Source organism: Phalacrocorax carbo, chromosome 14, assembly GCF_963921805.1.
Source record: "Phalacrocorax carbo chromosome 14, bPhaCar2.1, whole genome shotgun sequence".
NCBI lineage: Eukaryota > Metazoa > Chordata > Aves > Suliformes > Phalacrocoracidae > Phalacrocorax > Phalacrocorax carbo.
Genome location: NC_087526.1, coordinates 5,059,020 through 5,081,766, shown reverse-complemented (window position 1 = coordinate 5,081,766; position 22,747 = coordinate 5,059,020). Strand labels below are relative to the sequence as shown.

Genomic DNA, 22,747 nt, shown 5'->3' with positions numbered 1-22,747 from the left:
TATTTTTTTTTTCTTCTGTTTCATATTAATATGCTCATTTCTTCTAATTCTAGATGTTTTACCTTTATCCCTTCTTTGGAATTAATTCAGAACTTAGAAATGTGATGCTTGCCTTGCCAGCTGTTTACAGATCTCCCTGCATAACTGAACTATTGCGTCTCAGACCTGATCTGCAACAACTCTGCTAACTCAGCTCTTGCCCTTTCATAAGGGGAGGCTTCAACTGTGACATTCTATGGCACTTTGCAAATACCTAGAAAGAAAGATGTGAATGCAGAGTCTATCAAACTCACTTTCGGCATCTGTGTAATCAGGATTTTACCCAAAGTCCAAGAAGCATTGCTTCTTTAACTGCATTTCTCCATGGTTTCACTTCTGGACAATAACTTTAGCGTGACAGCAGATTTCAAGTTAGCAAATTTCATACTAATCCCAAGTACACTTATACAAAATCGTTTATAGAATTATAGAAGAGAATCATAGAATCATTTAGGTTGGAAAAGCCCCTTAGGATCATTGAGTCCAACTGTTAACCTAACACTGCCAAGTATCATCAAGAAATACAGTCTAAAACTATGAAATGTCTCCCTGAACCATGATTTAGGCATTTAAAACTACTGAATGGAGGGAGGAAAACTGATCTTCCCTAATTTTGTTTCTTCTTTGAAGTATCAATTACCGCATTGTGCAGAGCATCTTTTCTGTTTATGGGATTTATAGGTTTGAATACTGAAAATATATATTAGAATATGTAAATTCCTCATGTGGAAAGTTACCTATTGAAGGCCAGCTGCAAGCATAAATCCCTTTTTTGTGCTTGAAGTGTTCATTTGCTGGTGTAAATGGCTTCTCCCATACGCCCTGTGCTTGTAGAAATTATTTGAATAAAACACTGGAAAAGGAAACAGAGTGAAATGAGCTAGACAGAGTACAATACAGATACAAAACTACAGAGTTATCTTTCTTATCAGTCATTGCTGCTGTCTCATCAAAAGAAACGGTGCACAAATAGAAAGATTTCTATATAATGGACATAGACTAATGCAAAAAAGAATATAAATATCTGCTTAAGATTTTCATAGTAGCCTCCTCAGATTCCTTTTTCTCAGTACTGTTGTATAGCTATTAAGTGGTGCTTTCCTTGCATGATGCTGATGAGGAAAGGGCTATGTCTTAAGACAGAAAACTCCTCTCCAATGATCATATCAAAATATACATTTTTATAAGTAGATTTGTTTTAAAATAGGGTATTAGTAAGCCTTCCTTCCTTTTACTTCTTAGTACTGGAAGGTCAATAACTGGCCTACTTATGCCATCTTCTGGATAATTACAGAACTGTCTTTACACAGGAAAAGCCTCTGTCAAGAAGCATTAATAATTAGCAGTGCCTTGAAATAATTTGCTAATTGAATCCCTCAAGTAATTTTCTTTCTTATTTTACAGAATTTAGAACAAACCAAAAACTACTGAATTATTAATAACGTATCATATTCAGCTATTATGAATAATCAGTAGATTGCACAAAAAAGATTTTGTAAGTCTGGTCCCAACAATATTGATATATTTAGTGAAGCTATGTTTTAAAAAACATAAATTTTTATGCTGACATTTTACTAATGAGAATCCCATTTTCTCAAAAGACTGCGTTTCTGTCTCTTGGGGATAAATAGAAAGAAGGAATAAATTTAAGTCATATTGCATAATATGTTACTGGAGATAACTGTGCTGTGTGACAGTGTTACTATTCTGATGCAAGCAGTGGAAGAACCTGCAAAGAGCAGAGGATGTCGTATGAGCTTCTGGAAATTTTAGCTTTGCTATTCTATTTATTCATTTAATCACTCTTGCCAAATCTTACAGTGGGTAATTACATCTGTCTAGGGGACAGGGGAAAAAGCTGAAAGGCCTCTGCTGTCTTCTGTAGCCTCAGTTTGCTTCATTTTCCATAGTACAGAATGGTTATCTTGCAAACTGGGGTTTATTGCAGCATCCTCAGCAGCTGAGAGGTGGCGAGTTTGAGTTTCAGTTCATACCTCACAGGGTAACTGGAAATAGTAGACTCCTACCACAACTGTTAAGCAAAACAAAGTGAGCATCAGAAATATTAATATTCGAGTTTTTCAAGTGCCTTCTGTTTCTTGAGAAGTGTACCAGTCCCTAAGAAATGTGCATTCAAGACAGAATTAAGTAATTATAGTAGACATAGTGAAATATATTCTTTTTGACATCAAGAAAGTATCCTGGTCAGATCCAGGTCAATGTGCCATGTTTCATTAACAGGGTTAGCACAGGACAGTAGAGGTTTCCATTTTGAAGGCTACTCATCACTTTTGAAAAGTGTGAAATAATGGGAGTGTGAAGAGCAGAAGTGGCTCAGGGAAGTGATGGTACAGCATCTGTTTGCCTTTGCTCTGCATGTGTCTTCCCTCGCTTTTCCCCAACCACCAGCTTTCCCAGCCAAGTGCAATTACAGGCTAAAATGGGAAGCCACATTGGAACAGCATCATTCTCTCATTATTCTCAGCCTTCAGCATCAGCATCTGTTAAGAAAGCAAAAGCCCATTTTCCATTTCTTTGAAGGTGATAGTGGCTTTTGAACTGAGTTGAGAAACTTTGCCACTACCACAAGTGCTACAATCTCTGCTCCCTGCTTGCTCTCAGCAAGCCTTGAGCAAAGTCCCCAGCTTGGTTTATAGGTTTTTTTTAAAAAAAACACTAATCCAACACTCTGTTACTAAGCGTTTAATTATTAGGACTGTGTAATACAACACCACCTAAGGCATTAATAGAAGGAACTAATTACAGCCCACTCGGCACGTGGTTACCCTTCACTAATAAAATCTCTTGTCATTTATTGGTCCTTTAAATGGCTTTTTGTAATACCTTAATCAGGACAAACGGATCCTTCAGGAGGGAGAAAATGACCCCAAACTGGCACAGAAAGATTTGATTAAAACTTATACTCCTTCTGTGGCAGCCTAGAGATCCCAGGGGATCTGCCATTGCTCTGTAGAGTAGAGGAAATAGCAGACATGGAAAATGCTTTCTGTCTGAGACAAAAAGATTTTATTGCTACCGTGCTGACATCCAGTCGCTGTAGGACCATCCTATGATCAGTCTCCCTTGTTTCCTTTAAAACTCAGTGTCAGAAGTTTGGTTCCTGTGTGATTAATTTCCCTTTTACTGATTGTGTGTCATTTACTTTTAAGTAAGATTTTTATAAATGAGGGAAAACAAAGACAGAGATGAAGACTGTGTGGAGATAAACATTTGTGCTGCTGGGACTCCCACTGACTCGGGCACAGCAGGGGCCAGAAGTAATGGGGATTCACAGGCATCATGATTAGACCTCTCACTGTGAACAGGTAATTGAAACACTATAGCCCATCACTAGCATTTACAAAACAGCAAGCCATGAAGGTACTTAGTTTAAAGCAGACCCTGAACAGACCAGAAGCTTCACACACTCCCTCTGCCATTATGTAGAAGCAAAGCGTAAGCTGAGGCCATCGATAATATACTCCGGTGTTTGCACAGACAGCACTCCTCAGACACCAGCCCCGGCGTTGTCCCCTGAGCAACGGCTGTTTCTGTGTGGTTCTGTGGGCAACGCACATGCTGGCTGCCTGCCTTGGGGCATGAGGCCCAACCAGAGGGGCCTTGGGAAGAAATATGGCAGGTTGCCCTGACTGAAGGTCCAGTCCCTCAGCTCAGATTTGCTGTGAGGCGCTGGCAAGAAGGGGTACATATGTCAGCAAAGAGCTCACACCAGCCTTCACGTGAACATTTGAAAGCTCCCTCAGTGACTGGGAGCCTGTTGGTTTGCTGTCACCCTCCGCAGAGACAGGGTAACAGCAGTTTTGGGGCCCAAAGCTTGGTTGGGATATCCTCATAACAACCAGTGTGTTGCGTTGCACAAGTAAGCGTGCTGCCTCCAAACACTTACCTTTTCGTCTGTCTTCTGAGGTAGACCTCAGCCTCACACCATTAAGAGCCCTTTACTGGCTAGCTTCCTGCGATAGAGTCTTTAAAAGTGTGATTGATGGAAATGTGTGATGTAGATGAGAAATTCTCTGATTTATGCCTCATTTTCACTACTTATTAATCACTGTGTCTCATGACAGCTCCAAATAAACCTTTTCGATTGTAGTAATGTCATAGTGAAGGCATACCTGATCAGCCTGAACCTCACTACAGCCAAAATCCACTGAAAAGTTACTTGTGTCTCAAGCAGATGTTTCTGGTTTGTAAGACAATGGGAGATTAATAAACTAATTTAGGTTTCCTTCAATCCCATTTGAGAAGAAATGTTGACTCAAACCTTATGCATAGATGGAGAAAGAAGTAATTGTCATGTGGAGCTGAGACACAGACCGGAATGCTTGACTTTCCAGATCCTCTGTTGCGTTTTGCTGTTGCCCAGGCACCCCCAGTTGATGCATGGCAGATCACCTGTCCATATTTTGGCAGCAGGGATCATAACAGTTTTCAGCAGTTTGAGTGGTTATTTAGGTGTTTGTAGCATGCTTTGTCATTCCTACATAAAAGTACTCATTCCTATTAAAAGGCACATAGTGATATTTAAAATACGAGGACAATCATTCAAACAAACCGAACACCTCATTGTGCACTTAGATGGTATATACGGCTCCCATAGTTACATAAAAAGATCAGCAAACAACGTGATCATTAACGGGCATTCAAGTGTCACATCACCAAATCTGTGATTGCAAATCCATAATGAGAAAAAGAAGAAATATTTTTTGTCCGGGTAATTGCATAAATGGCGGGGCTTGACAGGAATTATGAATATAATGATACTTCAGTGATAACGGCGCCAAAATTTTGGGTTGCTGAAAATCTAGATGCATTCTTCAAGTCTCTTTTTGACTGTGGGAGCTGACTTAGATTTCTGTGCATCAGCCGCTTATTGGTAAAATTAAGGTTTTAATTACTGGTTACTTCCATCACTCTCTGCCCCAAGACTGTGTATACTAAAGATTTTGTACTGTTTCGATATGACCATAGCAGAGTACGTATTTCTCAAGTCTGGTCAAAAGGAATGGCATAAAAAGCTCTTCAAAGGTCAACGTTATTGGTAAAAGGCAAGATATTCACGGAGCACAATGGTTAAGCGCATTCCTTAGTTTGCTGCAAGCTCTGCGTGACTGTGGTCAACCAAGGAACTCCTTCAGCCTTAATTTCTGCTCTTCAAACTGTAAACACTACAGCTTTACCTCACAGTGGTGCTGGCAAGCAGCATTACCTTAGTGTGTGTAAGTCCTCTTAATCCTCGAAAACACTGAAATAATGAATATTGCTACCTGTATGGGCACATTGTATATATTTTAAGAACCTCCAGGGAACGTTCTCAGTTGCTATATCATAGCTTTTCATTGAAACAGTTCTTTTTTTCCGTGCAAGGGACAATTTTTTCTGGCATTAGCAACTGTGCGTCTGATCACATCTAATGTTTCAGTGTTTGTACACGTGGTGTGCTATAGACCCAACACAAGTTTACATGAACAATGAACACGCAGAATGCTTTCATTCTTCTTTTTAATCTTGCATAATTTTCAGAAGAAATAAAAAAACATGGCACAATTCTAATATTACCAATATGGTTATAATTTGCAATAAAAAAGCCTTTGTGGTTATTAGCAGTGCTGCTAAATCACTGACCTGATTTGAAGTTTTCCATCTGGAATTAGAAGTTAAGGGCAGTTTATCAGCGTAGTGATTTATTGTGTAAACAGAACCTGCTGCTGGCATTGCTGCCTGCCACTCAACCTAATTCTTTTATCACACTTGACTGAAGTTTCCAGCCTTGAGTTATTAGTTAATAACATCTGAGCAAAAGCCTAATTTATTGTTTAAGTAAACTTTGAAACAGAAGAACAGTGCCTTAGGTACCAGACTTAGTGCTTGCCTTAGGCAAAGCGTTTTTCTTTTAGCACAGAATTGTAACAGAAGAGAAGATTTGTGACTAATTCCATCTCTTACTGCCTGTATAATTCACCTAAGGGCAGAATACTGTCTTCTGAGCTATTCCTCCCGCAGTCATGTACTGTTACACAGCAGCCTTCATGATATAACTGAGCATAGGTCATTGCACACATTCAGACATGCACAAATCACAAAATTTAGAAGTAACACATCTGTGGTTTCTATATAGGAAACCTGATACCATCCTTTCCTTATCGTGTCATCTGTTTTATCAATGGTGCTTGAGGAAACCCATGAATTTCTTCATCATAGTCACCTGTGGCTAATTTAGAGAAGGTAGTTATCTGAATGGAAGGAATAACCATACCTTGTCCTGTCAACAGCTTCTTAGCGTAATAATACTAACAGCCACCAGATGCCAGCATAATCATGCAAGCACTAAATAAGTGCCTGTTTTATGGTAAAAGGCAAAGGTGGTGCCGACCTCTCAGGTCATTATGCGGTTACAGTCACACTAAGAGCAGAAGTGCACTTTCTCTTTGGTGTCTCAGCGTCATATAGAAATAAAAGATCTGATCATCAAGTCATATCTGCATGGCACTGTACTAAAGTTAATCTTGGATTTAAAGAGACTGCTTACTGGCGAAAGGACTGTGTCACTGGCCTTAGCTGGGAATTGCCTTCTCTGTTCAAAACCGGCTTGTGTCTGTATGGAACTTTGAATGGAATTTCTAGCCTAGTAGATCTGTTTTTTCCCTTTGCATACTGAATCGAGGAGCCTTAACATCAGATCTTCTATTTGTGTAAATCTGCAAAGAATATGCCAAAATCACTCCATCATCTCTCGCGAGTGGACCTTCCAGACATGTCACGTTCTTGGCCGCAGGCCTGCGAACAGTGTAGGCAGGAAGAATAAAAGGCCAGGTACTCATGGCGCAAACATACTGCAACGCTTTCTAGCACAGATGGTTCTTTATTTCAGAATTTTTCACTCCTTCTGCCAGAAGCCTTTGCAACACTATAAATTAGGCACAGACTTTTGAAATTAATTGAATGATGGAAATCGCTCCTGACAGATTTCTTCCAGAGCAGAAAACTTTGGTCCCAGAGTATTCAAAAAATCAACAGGCAACTCCTCATTGCCCATGGGGACAGAGTAGAAGCAGTCATTTTGCTCTAGTTCTCCTTCCTCAGCATATCTGAAAGGTTCATAGATGGCCCTGTCATCTTCCAGTGTGTATTGGTAATACAGTTTCTGAAGAAGGGAAGAAACAATGAAAATCATCATGGAAGCTCCTACTGCCCTTTTGGATTTGAAGGAATTCATGGTATGCAAATTAGGTAGGTAAGCCAGCAGGTTACAGTAAAGAGTATGAGTCTTTCTCTGATAAGGAAAAGTTTTACTGAAACTCAGCTGCGTAAGCACCAGTGCCTGAACTTCTCTTAGAGTACAAATGAGATAGAAAAGAGCATTTGAACTGCCCTGGACCAGACAGCTATCAAGTAAACCTGACTACGTGGAGGCGTGCAGTTTGGCCCAAGGAGGTATGGAGGACAGGCTGTGAACATGCAGTGGCCAGACAGGACGTGGCAAGAGGAACTAGGATTTCCCTGACAGGACAGATGTGAAAGAGCAGGCAACTAAACTTTGACCCTGCACAGCAACAGAAAGCATTTTAGCCCCCCTTCCCTGTCTTGAAGAATTTATTACAGGTGACAGACCCCAGCCTTACAGTAACTGCTGGGCGACCAGCCAGAGGCAGCAAGAAGTCTAAGTGACAAGGCATTTTCAACAAGGACGGGTCTTGAACGTTTCCCCATCAAATATATCCCTTGCTTTCGACTGTAATGCTTCTGAGATGTGGGCTGAGAGAGTAGTTGGTAGTTGAAACCATTACAGCTTTCCAGTTTGCAAGCCTTTTTTGTTGTTCTTACAAGCTAACTTGACAAAGGAGAGATTCAACGTTCATTTCTTACCTGACACAGTATTTTGTCCACTGTCTGTATGATGCAATCAAGTTGTCTTACTCGGAATGCCTCATAACTAGTATACAGGCCATCCTGGAAGACAGACATAGTATCTCAGGTTTGATCAGCATTAAGTCATGTACTAACACTTCTTCCAGATACAAATAAATCAAATTATCTTTCTCTCTGTTACATCCATTTCTCTTGCGCTGCCTTCTCCAGTTAAACTGCAGCTTTTTCTCTTTAGGGACTGTTTCTCCGTATGAGCACATACTCCACATGTACATGGAGTCACCAAGCGTAGGGATTGTTCATAATCTCCAGTAATTAAATATGTTTCTTCCTCTAAATTTATTGGATTCCTTTTCATTAATGGCACCAAACATGACCTCAGAACTTTATAATGTCTACTCACACAGGTAATCCTAGCTCCTAACTATGGTCTTAAGGATCGTGGAATTGGGTCCTCGCATCTATAAAAAAGACTATTTGACATTTTCTTTGCCTGCTTTAAGACAGAGATTGTTCTTAGGGTCTCTTGGTGATCACTACATACTTATGAACAGAACACATGGCAGTCACCTACTGATGTAGACCAGAATTTCCTTCAGGCATTCTTCACAGTAAAAAGAGGCATCTGTTAGAGAATACAGTACAAAAATCCACAGAAAAAACTCAAAAGCCTTTGAAACCCCAGAATTACATCTAATAGTCATAAAAATTCCCATAAATCCTGTCCACACTTTTACAGTATGTTAAGTAGATGTTGACCAGCATATTTTTGATAGATATCTGAAGAATGATGGTTCCATTTCACTGATGTCAAGAACTAAATAAAATTTTGTGCATACCAATTCAGGTAGTGTGATAAGAATTTTAGAAGTTACACTTCCAAATATTTAGAACACTAACTAATGAAGAGAAGTGTCTGTCTCAGAATGAAAGCTATTAGGAAAAATAAGTTGTCAACAGTATTTTAAATACCAGTGGAATCTCCAACAAGTGACACTTATTTTCTAACTGAACTACATTGTGTTATTCTTCAAACTATATTGTGTTATTCTTCCCACTATTATTGATACCAAACCTCATTCTTGCGGTTACCAGTTTCTGTGGTATAAAAAGGGCATTTATGTAAGGAAACAGGCAGTTACCTCAGCAATCACTTCTTTTCCAGCCTCCTCAGACACAGGTGGTAGAGCAGCATGATCTGTAATATCCAGCTTAGCCTGCATACAGGGACCGGGATGGTATTAATAAGAAACTGAACTGGCCTGTGAAGGATCATACTTTTTCAGACTATTTCACTTTCATTTACTTCCTTCTTGAAAACACTAGTGTGTGCAGTGTGACAAGAGATGATGCGCCTCCTCACCTGTTGGATTCATCAGTGGGATGAGGCACCTGGGAAGGTTCTGCTGATACTGAAAAATGGTAGGGGTGATAATAGTAACATTATCCAGTCCACGCAGAGCACCACTCCCCAGATATGCTTAGTGGCAAAAAGTTTTATTTTGCTCAGTACCAAAACCACAGGAAACATGATAAAAGAGGTGACTGGTACCACATTCAGCCACACAACTCTGGTGGGGTAATGTGAATATATGCTTTTGCACCTACTTGAGATAAAGATGTTCTGCTCTCTTCATTATACTCGATTAAAGTCTGTTCACCTTCTTCAGGTAGGACAATGGCTTTGCTTTTAGATCGTGGCATGTAAAACCAGCAAAGCAAAATACTGGCAACTGTAGAAACAAGAAAGCAAATGGTGAAATGGGCATCGCGAATAGATCTGTATGGCTCAATACAGCGGGTTGGTGAGGTACCCAGCCCAGTTCCAAATGACCTAGCTCGGAAACCTCCAGCAATGTAGCTGTGCAGATGTAATGCTTGGCCTGGAGTGGTTAGCCTGCTTTAGAAAGCAAAGCTGTTGTCTCCACAAAGCACTGCGTTGAGCAGGCAGACATACTAGATCACTCGCAGGTAAACAGACAAATTGTGGTCAGGTAACCTATTCATTTTTACTTCAGATAAAGAATCAGTAGTTCATCTCTTCTGCAGTAACCAACATGAGCTGTTACAAAGGGAGCAGCTCTATAACAAGCAATTACTGAGTAGTGTAACCCTATCGGAGAAATTCATTACTTCCAGTTAGCCAGCACATGGTTAATGCCAAAACAGTCAAATGTGCAATTTTATTCAATGCAAACAAGAATATTTACTTTGTTGTGCTAGAGTTCAGCTTTCCAAAACATTTACATTTGCCAGTCATCTTTTATCCACAGTATAATGATGATTTTCTCAAGTAACAGGCTGAAAAATTCTACCTGTTAACATTTCTGGTTTTTTCAGTTTAGATATTTTCTTCTTTCCTAGGTTTCATACTTATATTTGCTGTCATTCATACAACAGTATTCCATGCCTCTATGTTATCTTCCCTTTTTCACTTCTCTGTAAAGCACAGTCCCCACATTTCCAAATCCTAACCATGACTGCAGATAAGTTTCACTGATCTTTCTAGTGTCTTTTACTGTGTTGTCAGTCTTGGAAACCACCTTCCTCTGTATTACACATTGTATCATAATGCCTAGTAATTTGAAAGGCTTTTTGGCTATCAAAAGAGATCTCTTTGGTTATTAGATGGAAATGGCAATGATATCTTGTGTCTGAAAACTAAGGTCTTCCTAAAATTTGAAGAGAGAATGTGTCATGGACCAGGACACATGGATGGAAGCACCATGAAGAGTGCAAACATTAACTGCTTGCACCTTGACTACACTCTAACACATTAAGGCAAACAGCCTTTCCTGTTAAGGCTGGTAGATTTTAGCACACATTCATGAGCTGTAATTGCATTGAGATCCAATGGGCAGATGACAGATAACTTGCACGCGTACGTTAGGAGGTTACTTACCCAGTAGTAAAAAGATAGTCGTCAGTATTATTGCAATGGCACCACCTCCAAGTCTCGCTAATGCTTGTGGAAGTGGTGAATCTTTACATGTATGTCCATCTGGGCAAAAGCAAAGCCTAACATGCTGATTCCGCCTTGTAGAAAATCCCTGCCTGTCCTGAATAATGATGGGCACCAAGTAGCTACCTTGCGGGAGGCTTCTTAACATTAAAAGTTCAACTGACTCCCCTAAAAAGAAGACAAGCAAATTATTTCAAGACTCATAGAAAGAAGCCTGATATTCTACAGTCCCTTCTGTTGATAATCAAAGGGAAACTCATTTGCACCCCGATTTCAAATACTTTTTCCAGCCTTAAAGCACCATCGTAAATAGGACAAAGTGACATCCCACTTTTCCACCTTGCTGAGCCTTCTGGGCAAAGAGAGCTGTCCCAGTCTTGCTGCATTCTGGCATAGCTGCACTGACAACCTCTAGAATTCATTAGGTAGTTAATCAAATGCAGAAGTCGTTCCTCAGCTGTCTTATCCCCCTGTCTGCAATTTGAGCACATTGCTTCTGGTCCTGTCCTCAACAGAGATGAAGAACAGTGTAACTTTTTTTCAAATTGCAGTAACTTTATATTTTGAAAGCTGTTCATCCATGTCCTTTCAGTCTCAGCGAGACTGATCAGTAACAAGCCATAGAGGAAAGAGACAGTGAAATAACTAGAGGGCACATACCTGACAAAGAACTTCTCATTAAGGACATGAAAGGAAGAACTCACCAAAGTTTCCTCCTAACTTCCAGTCATGCTTCATATCTTCAGAGTCCTCAGCCAGCTCAAAGGTGAATGGCCCAGATTGTGAATGGACTGGAGCAGACTTAGCTTTTATAGTGAGAGGTGTCCCTTCATTTTTGTCACACACATCTAAAGAAGGAGCCGCTAATGTTGGCATATGATCATTAATGTCAGACAAGTAAAGCAGGATGGTGCCAGTACCAGTCTGTGGTGGAATACCTAGATAGGAGCAAAAGAAACAGAAAAACACTCACAATTGAGTATCAACAAAAGCCAGTCCATTGGCAGGATCTCTGCCTGGTTTATCCTACTAGTCACGCATAACACAAGTTTTAAACATTAGGGTGTTCTGCATTACCATTCCCCACTTAGATCCTTAGTCTTGCTATCATTTTATATCTAACATGCACCTCATCTCAAACAGTCCAAATACTGCTTGAGTATTTTCTGACTGGCTGCTTACCATGATCAATAGCATGTACGATAACGGTGTACACGCTGTTGTTCACATAAAGGGATTCTTGATCAAATTCTTTTGCCACAGTAAGTATTCCAGAATTCTCATCCACGCTCAGCCAACCCTCTGGGTCATGGGCTAGTTCATACCTTAAAAAGTTACAGGTTACAATCTTAAATAGATTTTGAAGAACAGAAAATTCCTACTGCATTGTTCTTTGTCCTTTTGAGCTCAGTAGGTATTTATACTTGTTAGTGATGCTTACTTCTGTTAACTCCATGACAAGCTGTGTGTTCCAATACAGCCAACAGTTTCCCATACAATTTCCCATACCTTGTATGGGACCATCTAAACTGTTCCTAGGGGCTAAGAAAGTAACTGATTTCCACATCAGAATACTGTTCTTAGAGCCAAGCATGCCTTAGTCCTTTCTATGACAGCAAAATTTTGTCATCAAAATTGAAATATAAATAATGCAATGTGGTTTTAGGCAAAACTATTTTGGAAACAACAGAAATATTGAGCAACCAAGGACTGACTGCACCTTTAAATTGTATCTTATAGAACCAGCTATCTGGGCCTGCAGTATCATCAGTAGTAAACCTGCACCACTAATGTATATGTTCATATAACTGTAAATAAATATGTGTATGTATATTCATATATATACATATATCAAATTAAACCTGAAAACCTCTTTATATTCCTAGGCTATTTCTTTTGAGAGTTAGAAACATCTCCACTTACTTTATCTTATTTGGCACATCACCTGGATATGTGGCAGGATACCTTCTAAACACTCTCCCAGGCTTCATTGAATCTTCTTTTTGGACAGTAAGTACGGGAGGATGAAATCTAGGAGCACGTTTTGACTGTAAGACGTTGATGTTAACAGTTGTATTCATGGATTCTAGGCTTGAGATCATCACAATGCCATTTTTACAAATGAAGAAAGGTTCTTCATTTGCTACAGAAATGACAAGTCTCATCTCAGAGGCATCTTCATAGTTGAGAGGCTGAAAACCCCAGACAAAAGTCTGATTAGCAGTAATGACCATTGGTTTGGCGGTCGCCTCTATATACCTGGAACTCAGAGGTGACCTGAGCTCACCAAACTCAGCTACGATGCTAAGGTGTCAGTCTTGTAATCAGAATGGCCACGCTGTAGCTCATCTATTACTGCTCATTACCTTGATAATGCTCAAAATGCCTTCGTTTGTGTCTGGATCCGTCTCAACGGTGAACTGTTCCTTCTCATTGCCTTTTGTTACTCTGTATTTTGCTCTCCAAGCTGGAGTGTGGGGAGAGTCTCTATCTTCCACTTGGAGCCGTAATACAGCTGGATATTCTTGACCTGCTGAAACCTGTAGTTGGTACTGGGAGGGGAAAGGAAAGAAATAAGAACTATTTCTATTCTCCAAGAGAAGCAGTTTGTTAGCCAGTTCTGAGCCGGAGTTCCACCACCAGACCATGTGGAGCTACTTCCCGCACACATTGTCGTTGTCTGCCGTGGGTTATGTGTCCCCGCTCAGTGACAGAGAACCCCTATGGGAGTCACAGAACTAACTTCCCTCCAACGCACTCCCACTGACTTCATAAAGAACTTGTCCCTAAACCTGATCGTCATCTAAAACCAGGATACTACTCGTCTCCCTTAATAATGACTATAGCAGTAGGCCCATAAATGCCACTAGGGCTTTTCATCCAGGATTGTCTTCTGCCATGTAGAAGAGATTGATGCATCTAGGCTTAGGCCAGAATTGGTCCGCAGATGTTACATACCTAACCTTGTAGAAAGCAATTACGTGTGACATTTTAGGTAATTTCTGCACAATGGTTTAAGTTTTTGATGGCGCAATGTAGCCACCAGCTTACCTAACTAGCACTCCAAAGACAGGCTAAGAAATGCTAATTAAATCATCTAAGGCAGAAATATGTCTTTAAAAATGAGATGGTAATAAAATGTAATTTGTTCGTGGTTTATTTTCATATAAGTTGGTCACTGGTTGAGATTTGAAAATTCAGACTCTTGCCTGCTAATATGTAAACAATACTGTCCTTGCATCACAACTTTTGAAAATGCTGTAAAGAACAATATATGTACTCAGATAAAGGGAACAAATCACAAATGTGAACGGCTCAGAATTTTACTAGGCTGGAGTTAATGATGATGAAGCACAGATTTCATGTACAAACCTGTTTTGGCAAATTATGTAACCTTATTCCCTCAGGTCTTCTAACCACCATTCTGCAGGTAGGAGAACCGCCATAGGAACACACTGGGAAATCTGTTTACTTCCCTATGTGACTGTACCCACTGTTGTAACACAGCATCTATTGTTACTGTTCACAACTTCAAATATTTACACAGACCAGTGGGTGACATGACTCTACACTCTGGATGTGTGTGCTGGTTTTAGCTGGGGTAGTTAAGTTTCTTCAGAGTAGCTTGTAGGGGGCTGTGTTTTGGATTTGTGCTGGAAACAGTGCTGCTGACCCAGGGATGGTTTCGTTCCTGCTGAGCAGGGCTCACCCAGAGCCAAGGCCTTTCCTGCCCCTCACCCCACCCCACCCAGCGAGGGGCTGGGGGGGCACAAGGGGCTGGGAGGGGACACGGCCGGGACAGTGACCCCAGCTGGCCCCAGGGCTGTCCCACACCACACGGCGCCATGCTCAGCACATGGAGCTGGGGGAGGAGGGGGAAGGGAGCACGTTGGGAGCGATGGCGTTTGCCTTCCCCAGTCCCCGTTGGGCGTGATGGAGCCCTGCTGTCCTGGGGATGGCTGAGCACCCGCCTGCCCGTGGGGAGGAGGGAAGGGATTCCTTGGTTTGCTCTGCTTGTGTGCGCAGCTTTTGCTTTACCTGTTAAACTGTCTTTTCTCACTTTTACTGTTCCAATTCTTTCCCCCATCCCACTGGAGGGGGAGGGAGGGAGCAGCTGTGTGGGGCTTTGCTGGCAGGTGGGGTTAAACCACAACAATGTGTCAACATGCACGTTACAAAAAAAAAAAAAAAAAGTATTTCTGGGACCAGAGCCTGAAAATGGATAGCTCTTATCTGAATTCAGGTGTAGCTGTCTACCTGTTCACAACTTTAACTCCTCAGAGCCCTCTTCTTGCCAGCAAGCTCAACTGCTCCCGTTTGTACAGCAACTGCTCTACAAGCACTCTCACAGAATAGGCCAGCAGAAGCATTGCTACCACACCTGACTGCGCCATTAATATGTACTGAGTTTGTAGGTGAGCAGGTTTAAGGTCACTGAGGTCTTCGGCACTCGAAACTAGGATCTTTCAAGAGTAGATTGTAATCAGCACCTGAGCTTCTTAGGTGTTAGAATAAGCTAGTCTGTCAGCATCCTTACAGTAATAGTGAGACAAAAACCTTCTAGTGCTCTGCACAGAAAACTAACAAAGTTTATGACTCTCAATAGTCAATGATTCTCTTACTGTCCCCATTTTTAAGAGATATTTCTTCTAACACATAAAGCTTATTTGCTCATGTTTTGGCCTGTTTCTCAAGTGTCTGAGAGTTACTCTTTCCACCACTGAGTGTTTTTAGCAGTTTGAAGGACTGAACTGTATTCTGGAAGGCTCAGTAAAGTAATGATGGTTTTCCTTACATTATCACTAGCAAATACAGGGGGGTGGTTGTTTGCATCTTCAACAGCTACATTCACTGTTGCAGTCGATGACAGCTGGGGAGTGCCATGGTCACTGGCTTTAATCAGAAGTTTGAAAGAGTTGGCAGTCTGAAAAACAGAAAAAAGGAAGTTCCAAACTTAGTTCAGAAGCAGTTCCTGCATTTTGCCAGTCACAGCTACAAAGCTGGATGTGAGACTCTCCCTCCCCTTGTACCTGGTGAATGTGTACTGAACATGTACCATGCACTAAATTATAAGAAGCTGCCACATGTACATCACCTTATACTCCAGGCATCCTGACAGAAGTATTGATCCTGTGGTAGGATCAATATTAAATGTGAATCCTTCTCGAAGGGGGATTTGCATACTTAGAGAATAGGACACCTGAGCATTCGCAGTGCCGTCTTCATCTTTATCCAAGGCAGTAACTTGGAAAACTGGCTCATCTAGTATGAAGAATTGAGACATTAATAGAAGTGTTTAATCTTCACATGCAGTTTCTCAGGCCTGTCTGCAGGTTCCTGAGCAAAGTCCTAAGAAAACCTATAACTTCTCCTGTGGCCATGGTTATCCCTGCAAAGACTCTGGCCTCCACCTCATCTGGGTGGCAAATCTGCCTAAGGTACTGTTAGACAACAGAGTTATCACACTCCTGAATCTACTTTATCAAAAACATTCACTAGTTATTTATGCCAGGTCTCAGCCAGCTCCTGAGGAGTTGGCACCATCCCACATGTCTACACACCCAGATTAAGTCTTTGTATTTCTAAAACAGTGTGTCGGACCACCTTTGGTGAAGCAGTGTGCATGTGCATGTTCCAGATGTGCAGTTCAGATTATTCTGTGTGCTGGTTTTGGCTTGGAAAGAGTTAATTTTCTTCAGAGTAGCTTGTAGGGGGCTGTGTTTTGGATTTGTGCTGGAAACAGTGCTGCTGACCCAGGGATGGTTTCGTTCCTGCTGAGCAGGGCTCACCCAGAGCCAAGGCCTTTCCTGCCCCTCACCCCACCCCACCAGCGAGGGGCTGGGGGGGCACAAGGGGCTGGGAGGGGACACGGCCGGGACAGTGACCCCAGCTGGCCCCAGGGCTGTCCCACACCACACGGCGCCATGCTCAGCACATGGAGCTGGGGGAGGAGGGGGAAGGGGGCACGTTGGGAGCGATGGGTTTGCCTTCCCCAGTCCCTGTTGGGCGTGATGGAGCCCTGCTGTCCCGGGGATGGCTGAGCACCCGCCTGCCCGTGGGGAGGAGGGAAGGGATTCCTTGGTTTGCTCTGCTTGTGTGCGCAGCTTTTGCTTTACCTGTTAAACTGTCTTTTCTCACTTTTACTGTTCCAATTCTTTCCCTCATCCCACCAGTCAGGAGTGAGCGGGTGGCTGTGTGGGGCTCCGCTGCCAGGTGGGGTTAAACCGTGACAGTCTGCTAAAGTCTTGGCTTGTAGTTAGGAAGAAGTACCTTATAAGTTTTTCCAGAATGTCTCCAACATTATACTAATGTACACTGAGGTTAAGCAGACAAGAAGTCAAGAGGCAGGACATGGTCCTTCCCAGGAAATAGTCCCTAAACCCATGAGTATTTAAGTAAAACCTAGGCAGAGGAATAGATTTGGTACTAAAGGAAAAAGTCAAAGGAATTAAAAAGAGAGCAGTCATACACAAACCAATAGTATCCCTTGTTTGGATGGCACTTACCTTTACTGTGATTCTCTCTTATTGTAATGCTATATTCATCCTTCGGAAACTCAGGTGCGTTGTCATTAATATCTCTAACCCTTATATTGAAAAACAAGGAGCTGTCCAATGGTTCACCAGTTTTTCTGTACACAATTCTGAAACGTATCTAAACAAGTAGCAACAAAGATATCAGAATGGAACGAATATGGCAATTAGAAATCACAATGGAACAAAACACTCTTAATTTTGAAGCTGCACCAGTTATATTTGCCTTTGAGTTGAATCACTAAGTCATTATTTCACCTTTTGAAGGTAATAGATTCATAATGGCCATCCTGTGCATTAAACAATACTTCTAAAAAAATCAGTACCTGGAACTGGATCTGGGTTATTTAAAATGACTGCCTAATATAAAATACATAAATATCCTTGGGGCCAGACAAAAGAATGCTTTCACATGTGCTTCCCAACTGTGAAGTATTTATTTAAGTAGTCCATTCAGTTTTCTCTAGCTGCATTTCTGTGATGTTTTGGCTCCATAACCATGAATGTGCAGGGGATTCATTTCTGAATGCTGAATTCTCCTTTGCTGCACTTATTTCTGCTTTAAAACCAAGCCCAGAGTGTCTGTCCTGGAATAGCCATGTGCCTCGTGAGGGGGAATAGAAAGCTCTCCAAAATTTATCTTTTCATTATGGAAGGCAAGACCCTGCACAGAAAGCCACAAGTAATGGTAACTATCAATTGGGTACAGTTAATCCACAGAGACGTAAATAGAAATCATCACAGAATAAACATAAGGAGACCACAACCAAAGATTTTTTGCAAGAGGAAACCAAACCCACACTGACATATTTCATTCATACACTTTTTATCACATTTGCTTCATTACACTTACTGCTTATGAACACTTTTCTGCTTTTTAAGGAGAAACGTATGCTTACTCTTACATAAAGTTACAGTAATACAGCTTTGCAGCTCCTCCAGTATTACCTATTTTTTTCTAATGCATGGTTATTTTCTTCCATTCCATTGGTTAGGAGTGTTTGGGTTTACAACTCAGTGTTCTGGACACTACAGCTGTAACATACTTTGAATTTCGGTTTTTAGATTATGATCAAAAGTCATATCAAAAAGAAAATAGAAAAGAAGTGTACAGATATTTGTACACGCCACAAAGATTTATCATCGATAGTGATGCGGAAGTTACCTATTGGTCTCTGCTGAGACAATCACCTTAGCATTTATTTAGAGGTTCAAAACAAGAAAAGGCAGTCACAAAAATACACACTTAAGATTCCTCTAGGTGAGTCTCATTCTTGTGAATTCTCTTAGCCATGAGAAAGCAATTAATATTTGGAAACAGTTCTAAGTAATTTTTTAAAGTTTGTTACCTTAAAAGTTGGGGTCTTTTCTCTGTCGATGCTACGATGCACATACACACGTCCATTTGTATCATCTTCTATAGAAAACAATCCAATCTCTGGAGGTTCATCTACCCCAGGTCCACTGATTAAATATTTTACTGATGTATTAAATGATTTGTTATTGAACAGCTTTTGAAAAGAGAAGTAGCACAATGCAGTGTGAGTAGAGAAGGCGGAACAGAAGTAAAAAAACTTTAGAGCAAGTCTCTTCCTGCCCACCTTCTCTTTGCAGATGGGGCCTTGCCTGCAGGCCTGGTCTCAGCCACCTCAACCGCTTTCTGGGTTGCAGCATCGCTACTCTGTGCACAATGTGCAGGTACACAGCTCTGTGCAATGGCTCTCTTACAGCTCCCACTCTATAGTCTTCTTCCCCCTAAGTATGCCTGCAGCTCCCCACAGAAAGGAGGGGTATACCCCGCGCACCGCACAGTTCTGTCCAACGCTGTGTAAGAAAGACAACTTTGAACAGTTCTTTAAAAAGTTGCTGTTTGATGCACAACTCTTGCCCTTCCCTTCCTTCGGTATTTTATTGTACAATCAGTGGTGACAAATACCTTACTGAGGTTCAATAAGATCTTTTACTAAAAGGTTGTTTGTACCTGTCCAGCATATTTTGGGAATGGTCCTTTCTCCTCCTCTTGAACACCAATGGTGGTGATAATCCAGGCCCTTTTTGTACGCTGCAGAGGACGTAGAACGTCTAATTGATAAGAATCTATCCACTAGTGGATAAAGAAGTGTATTTAGTGACACAGTTTACATATTAACAGTTGTGTACCTGTTATTACATAATATTGACAACAAACCTGACTACTCTTCTTTCGCATGGTTTGTCTTAAACTGAAGTTTTCAATTTCATGAGAAAAACTGTTGGCAGCAGTAACCTTGGGGAAAAAAAAAAGGTGACTGTGAGAAGTGTGGTTAACTAGAAACCATTGATATGTTGTCTAGGAGGAACTTGGCTTCACAGAAACATATTGATCCAGCTTTGACAGCATTGTATTAAATTGTATCTAACCCTGGAAACTCCACAAATATCATCCATCTCATTCCAAATGAATTGGCATGAGGCCTTGGATACTAATTTCTCTGGTCAGCTGATGCCAGTCCCAGAAATGTGCAAACACAGCATCTGACAGTCCATGGTATTATCTCTGTGGCTTTTCTCAATCCAAGTATCTCCAGTTCTTAAAATATTCACCTCTGTCTCTAGTGCTCCTTTAGAAGTTGTCTGGTATTGGCAGGACATAAACCTACTGCTGGAAAAAAGTTAAGTCTGGGGAGTATTTCAGGTTCTCAGAGACTCTGTCATGTGGCGCCAGGTGCTCCAAACAGAGCTGATCTACCAGAAGCCAAATATGGGACCAAAGTCTCTAATCTAGATGAGTAAAATAAATTGTTGAGAATGGTGACTGCCCCCTAGTTGGCAGGATTTCCCCTTTTATAAGCACAACCTTCCTGCACCGGCTCCAAACACTGCTTTTTACTTGAAATCTCACCACAAAAGCGGATGACGGTACTCGAATTACACCATTGCCATTAGCTCATGGGTAACTTGCACGCCTTCCTCCTAGTTTTCACTGCTTTCATTGCAAAGCTTGGGATTTTGTAACTCATTCCATCAAATGTTTCCAGCGGCGTTTAAAAAATGAAACAGAGCTCTTCCTGCCTTAATTTAGGTGGAGGTTGGGCCTTTACCCCGTGACCTTCCTCTGAAGAAACAAAGTACTTATAAAATTGCCATGGTTATGAACTTGTCAAGCAATGGGGACTCACAGTAATGCCTTGGAGCTTTTCTGTAAAGCTGTTGTACGGCGTTTACATCACCTCTGTGATGTAAAAACAGCAAGGAAGGCTTTAACTTGGCACTTCTAGGTAGCATTTATTAGCTTTGTTCCAGGTTCAGCTCTGCCAGCTTGCTTAAACTTTGTGCTGGACCCCCCAGACAAGCTGCTTTCCCCTTTGCTTACATGCAGCCACTTTTGATTATTTTGGAAGCTTTAACTGTGTGTTTTATGGCTTCCACACTCCTCCGTATGCACTGCCAGAAAGGAACAACCCCGTTCAGGCCCACAAATGCCGCAGAAACACTCACGGAAATGCCACTAAATTACTGCAGGGGATCATTAATTCGGCAGAGCCGACACTGGACACCTGCGCGCTCTGGCAGGAATGAACACCCTGGTGTCAACAGCAGGAGGAGCTGAGGGCCCCTACTTTTGGAAACCTCCTTCCATGAGACCTGAGCCCAGGACCCGGGGAGAGAGGAGCCACCCTTCCTCGGAGGCTGCACGGGGGCCGGAGCCCTCGCCCCTGCGGGAAGGGCGCGCAGTGCCCGTGCCCCCGCACCTACCTGCAGGAGAAGCAGCACGGCGAGTAGCTCCATGGGACGCAGGCAGGCTGCAACCGAGTTAGCTGTTCCTTGGAAGGTTATACAATGAGAAGCCGAAGGTCTTCTCACTAAGTAGTTACCTGTGGTTTCACTGGCATTTGAGCTGTCCCAGAGCAAATATTCCCACCTCGTCAGAGGAAATTAGGAAAAAAAAAAAAAAAAGAACTGTTGATTCTGTAAAACTGAAGTGACTCAAAGCAATGGTCAGTCCTCCTCTGGTGTTTTTTCAGTTTGTTTGCAACTGCCTCTTCCAATGTTATGCAAAACAAATGTGCCATCACTGCAGTTTTATGGCCATTATATAGCTACAATAAAACATGTGACCTTCCTTGACAAGTGATTGGAAATGCCATTTCCTAATCACATCACAGTTGTTTGCAAAAATGCAAACGTGCAACTTTATATTTAAGGGAAGCTATTTTTAATCTGCCATGCCCAGGAGCGCTACTTTTACTCTACTTCAGACTTTGAACCAAGAGCAAGTTCTGTGAAAACTTACTTGAAAGCTGATATAAACACTAGATTGTCCTGTTCAACTCAAAAGCCATCAAGCAAGTATGAATTTGTGTATCTGAAACTGAACTTCCCACCCAGCTTGCGAAAAATACATTTTAAATAAAACTATGTGAAGAAGCAGGATATCACAGAATCACAAATGGTGAAACATTAAGTCTCGTAAAACCACGTAAAAGGAAGTCTGAGTGGCAGAGAGTATGGGGAAGGTCCTGGCTTGTATGAAAACAACTTTTACAGCATTTTCCATTCTCCTGTACTGCGTTCACTGGGCACAAGGAGATTTGTTCTTTTTTAGAAATGGAAAATAATGAATTTAGTGTTCTGGAAGTTGTAAAAGGAAGACTTAGGGAAGAACTGATCTTCTGTTCAGGGGAGAAGAAAAGCTCATGTCAAAAAGGCCACAATGTTTTACATAAAAGTGGGTGTGGGGAGGAAGGAAGGCAGATGATCTTCTGGGATTCACTGTTAATAGGAAAAAAACTAACAGGCTTAAATAACAGCACAGGATAGGATGGTTTAGACATCAGGAAAACCTCAAACAGCAAAAGTGTTCTGACTGTAAAATTCTTGTGTGTTATCTCACGTAGGAGTCTCGTAATGCTTAATATAAAGATTACAGAAATAGCAAAGCAAAGGGAAGTTCAGCAATAGGAAACGCCTTTTTTTTCTCTCTTCCTTCATTTTTCTCTTAGCCTCAGCTGAACATATGAACACGCAGTGTGAGAAATTAAGTTAAACATACTTATCCATGTATACTAGCAACATGAGAATGTGGTTCTCTGCAAGGATCTACCCACCTGCCTATGCTGTTCTTTGGATCGTGTTCTAAAGTGTCCTGGAGAATATAACAGAGAATGTGAAGCTCATTGATTAGTGAATTTTTAAAAAAGGTATGAATATGATGAAGTAAGTTTTTCCTGGCCATTACAGAAGTGACTGCTATGTGGAGTAGAAATAATCATACAGCTCTAACTACCTAGCTTGGCCAGCAGCAGCAACATAGCTGAGATATGCTGAGCTACAAGCTCTACCCGAC

General features: G+C 41.4%; 1 protein-coding gene across 1 annotated transcript; it reads right to left on the bottom strand.

Annotated features, from left to right (window-relative positions):
* Nucleotides 1-10,940: 10,940 nt before the first annotated feature.
* Nucleotides 10,941-21,189, bottom strand: CDH26 (cadherin 26; the record flags this gene model as incomplete). Its single annotated transcript, XM_064465328.1, has 12 exons — nucleotides 21,157-21,189; nucleotides 19,610-19,687; nucleotides 19,403-19,525; nucleotides 18,771-18,932; nucleotides 17,395-17,542; nucleotides 15,984-16,150; nucleotides 15,684-15,812; nucleotides 13,255-13,440; nucleotides 12,812-13,080; nucleotides 12,071-12,213; nucleotides 11,593-11,826; nucleotides 10,941-11,056 (listed from the first exon to the last, which is right to left on the bottom strand). Coding segments are annotated over exons 1-12 (1,788 nt in total), but the record flags the coding sequence as incomplete, so codon positions are not given.
* Between the last annotated feature and the right edge of the window lie 1,558 nt (nucleotides 21,190-22,747).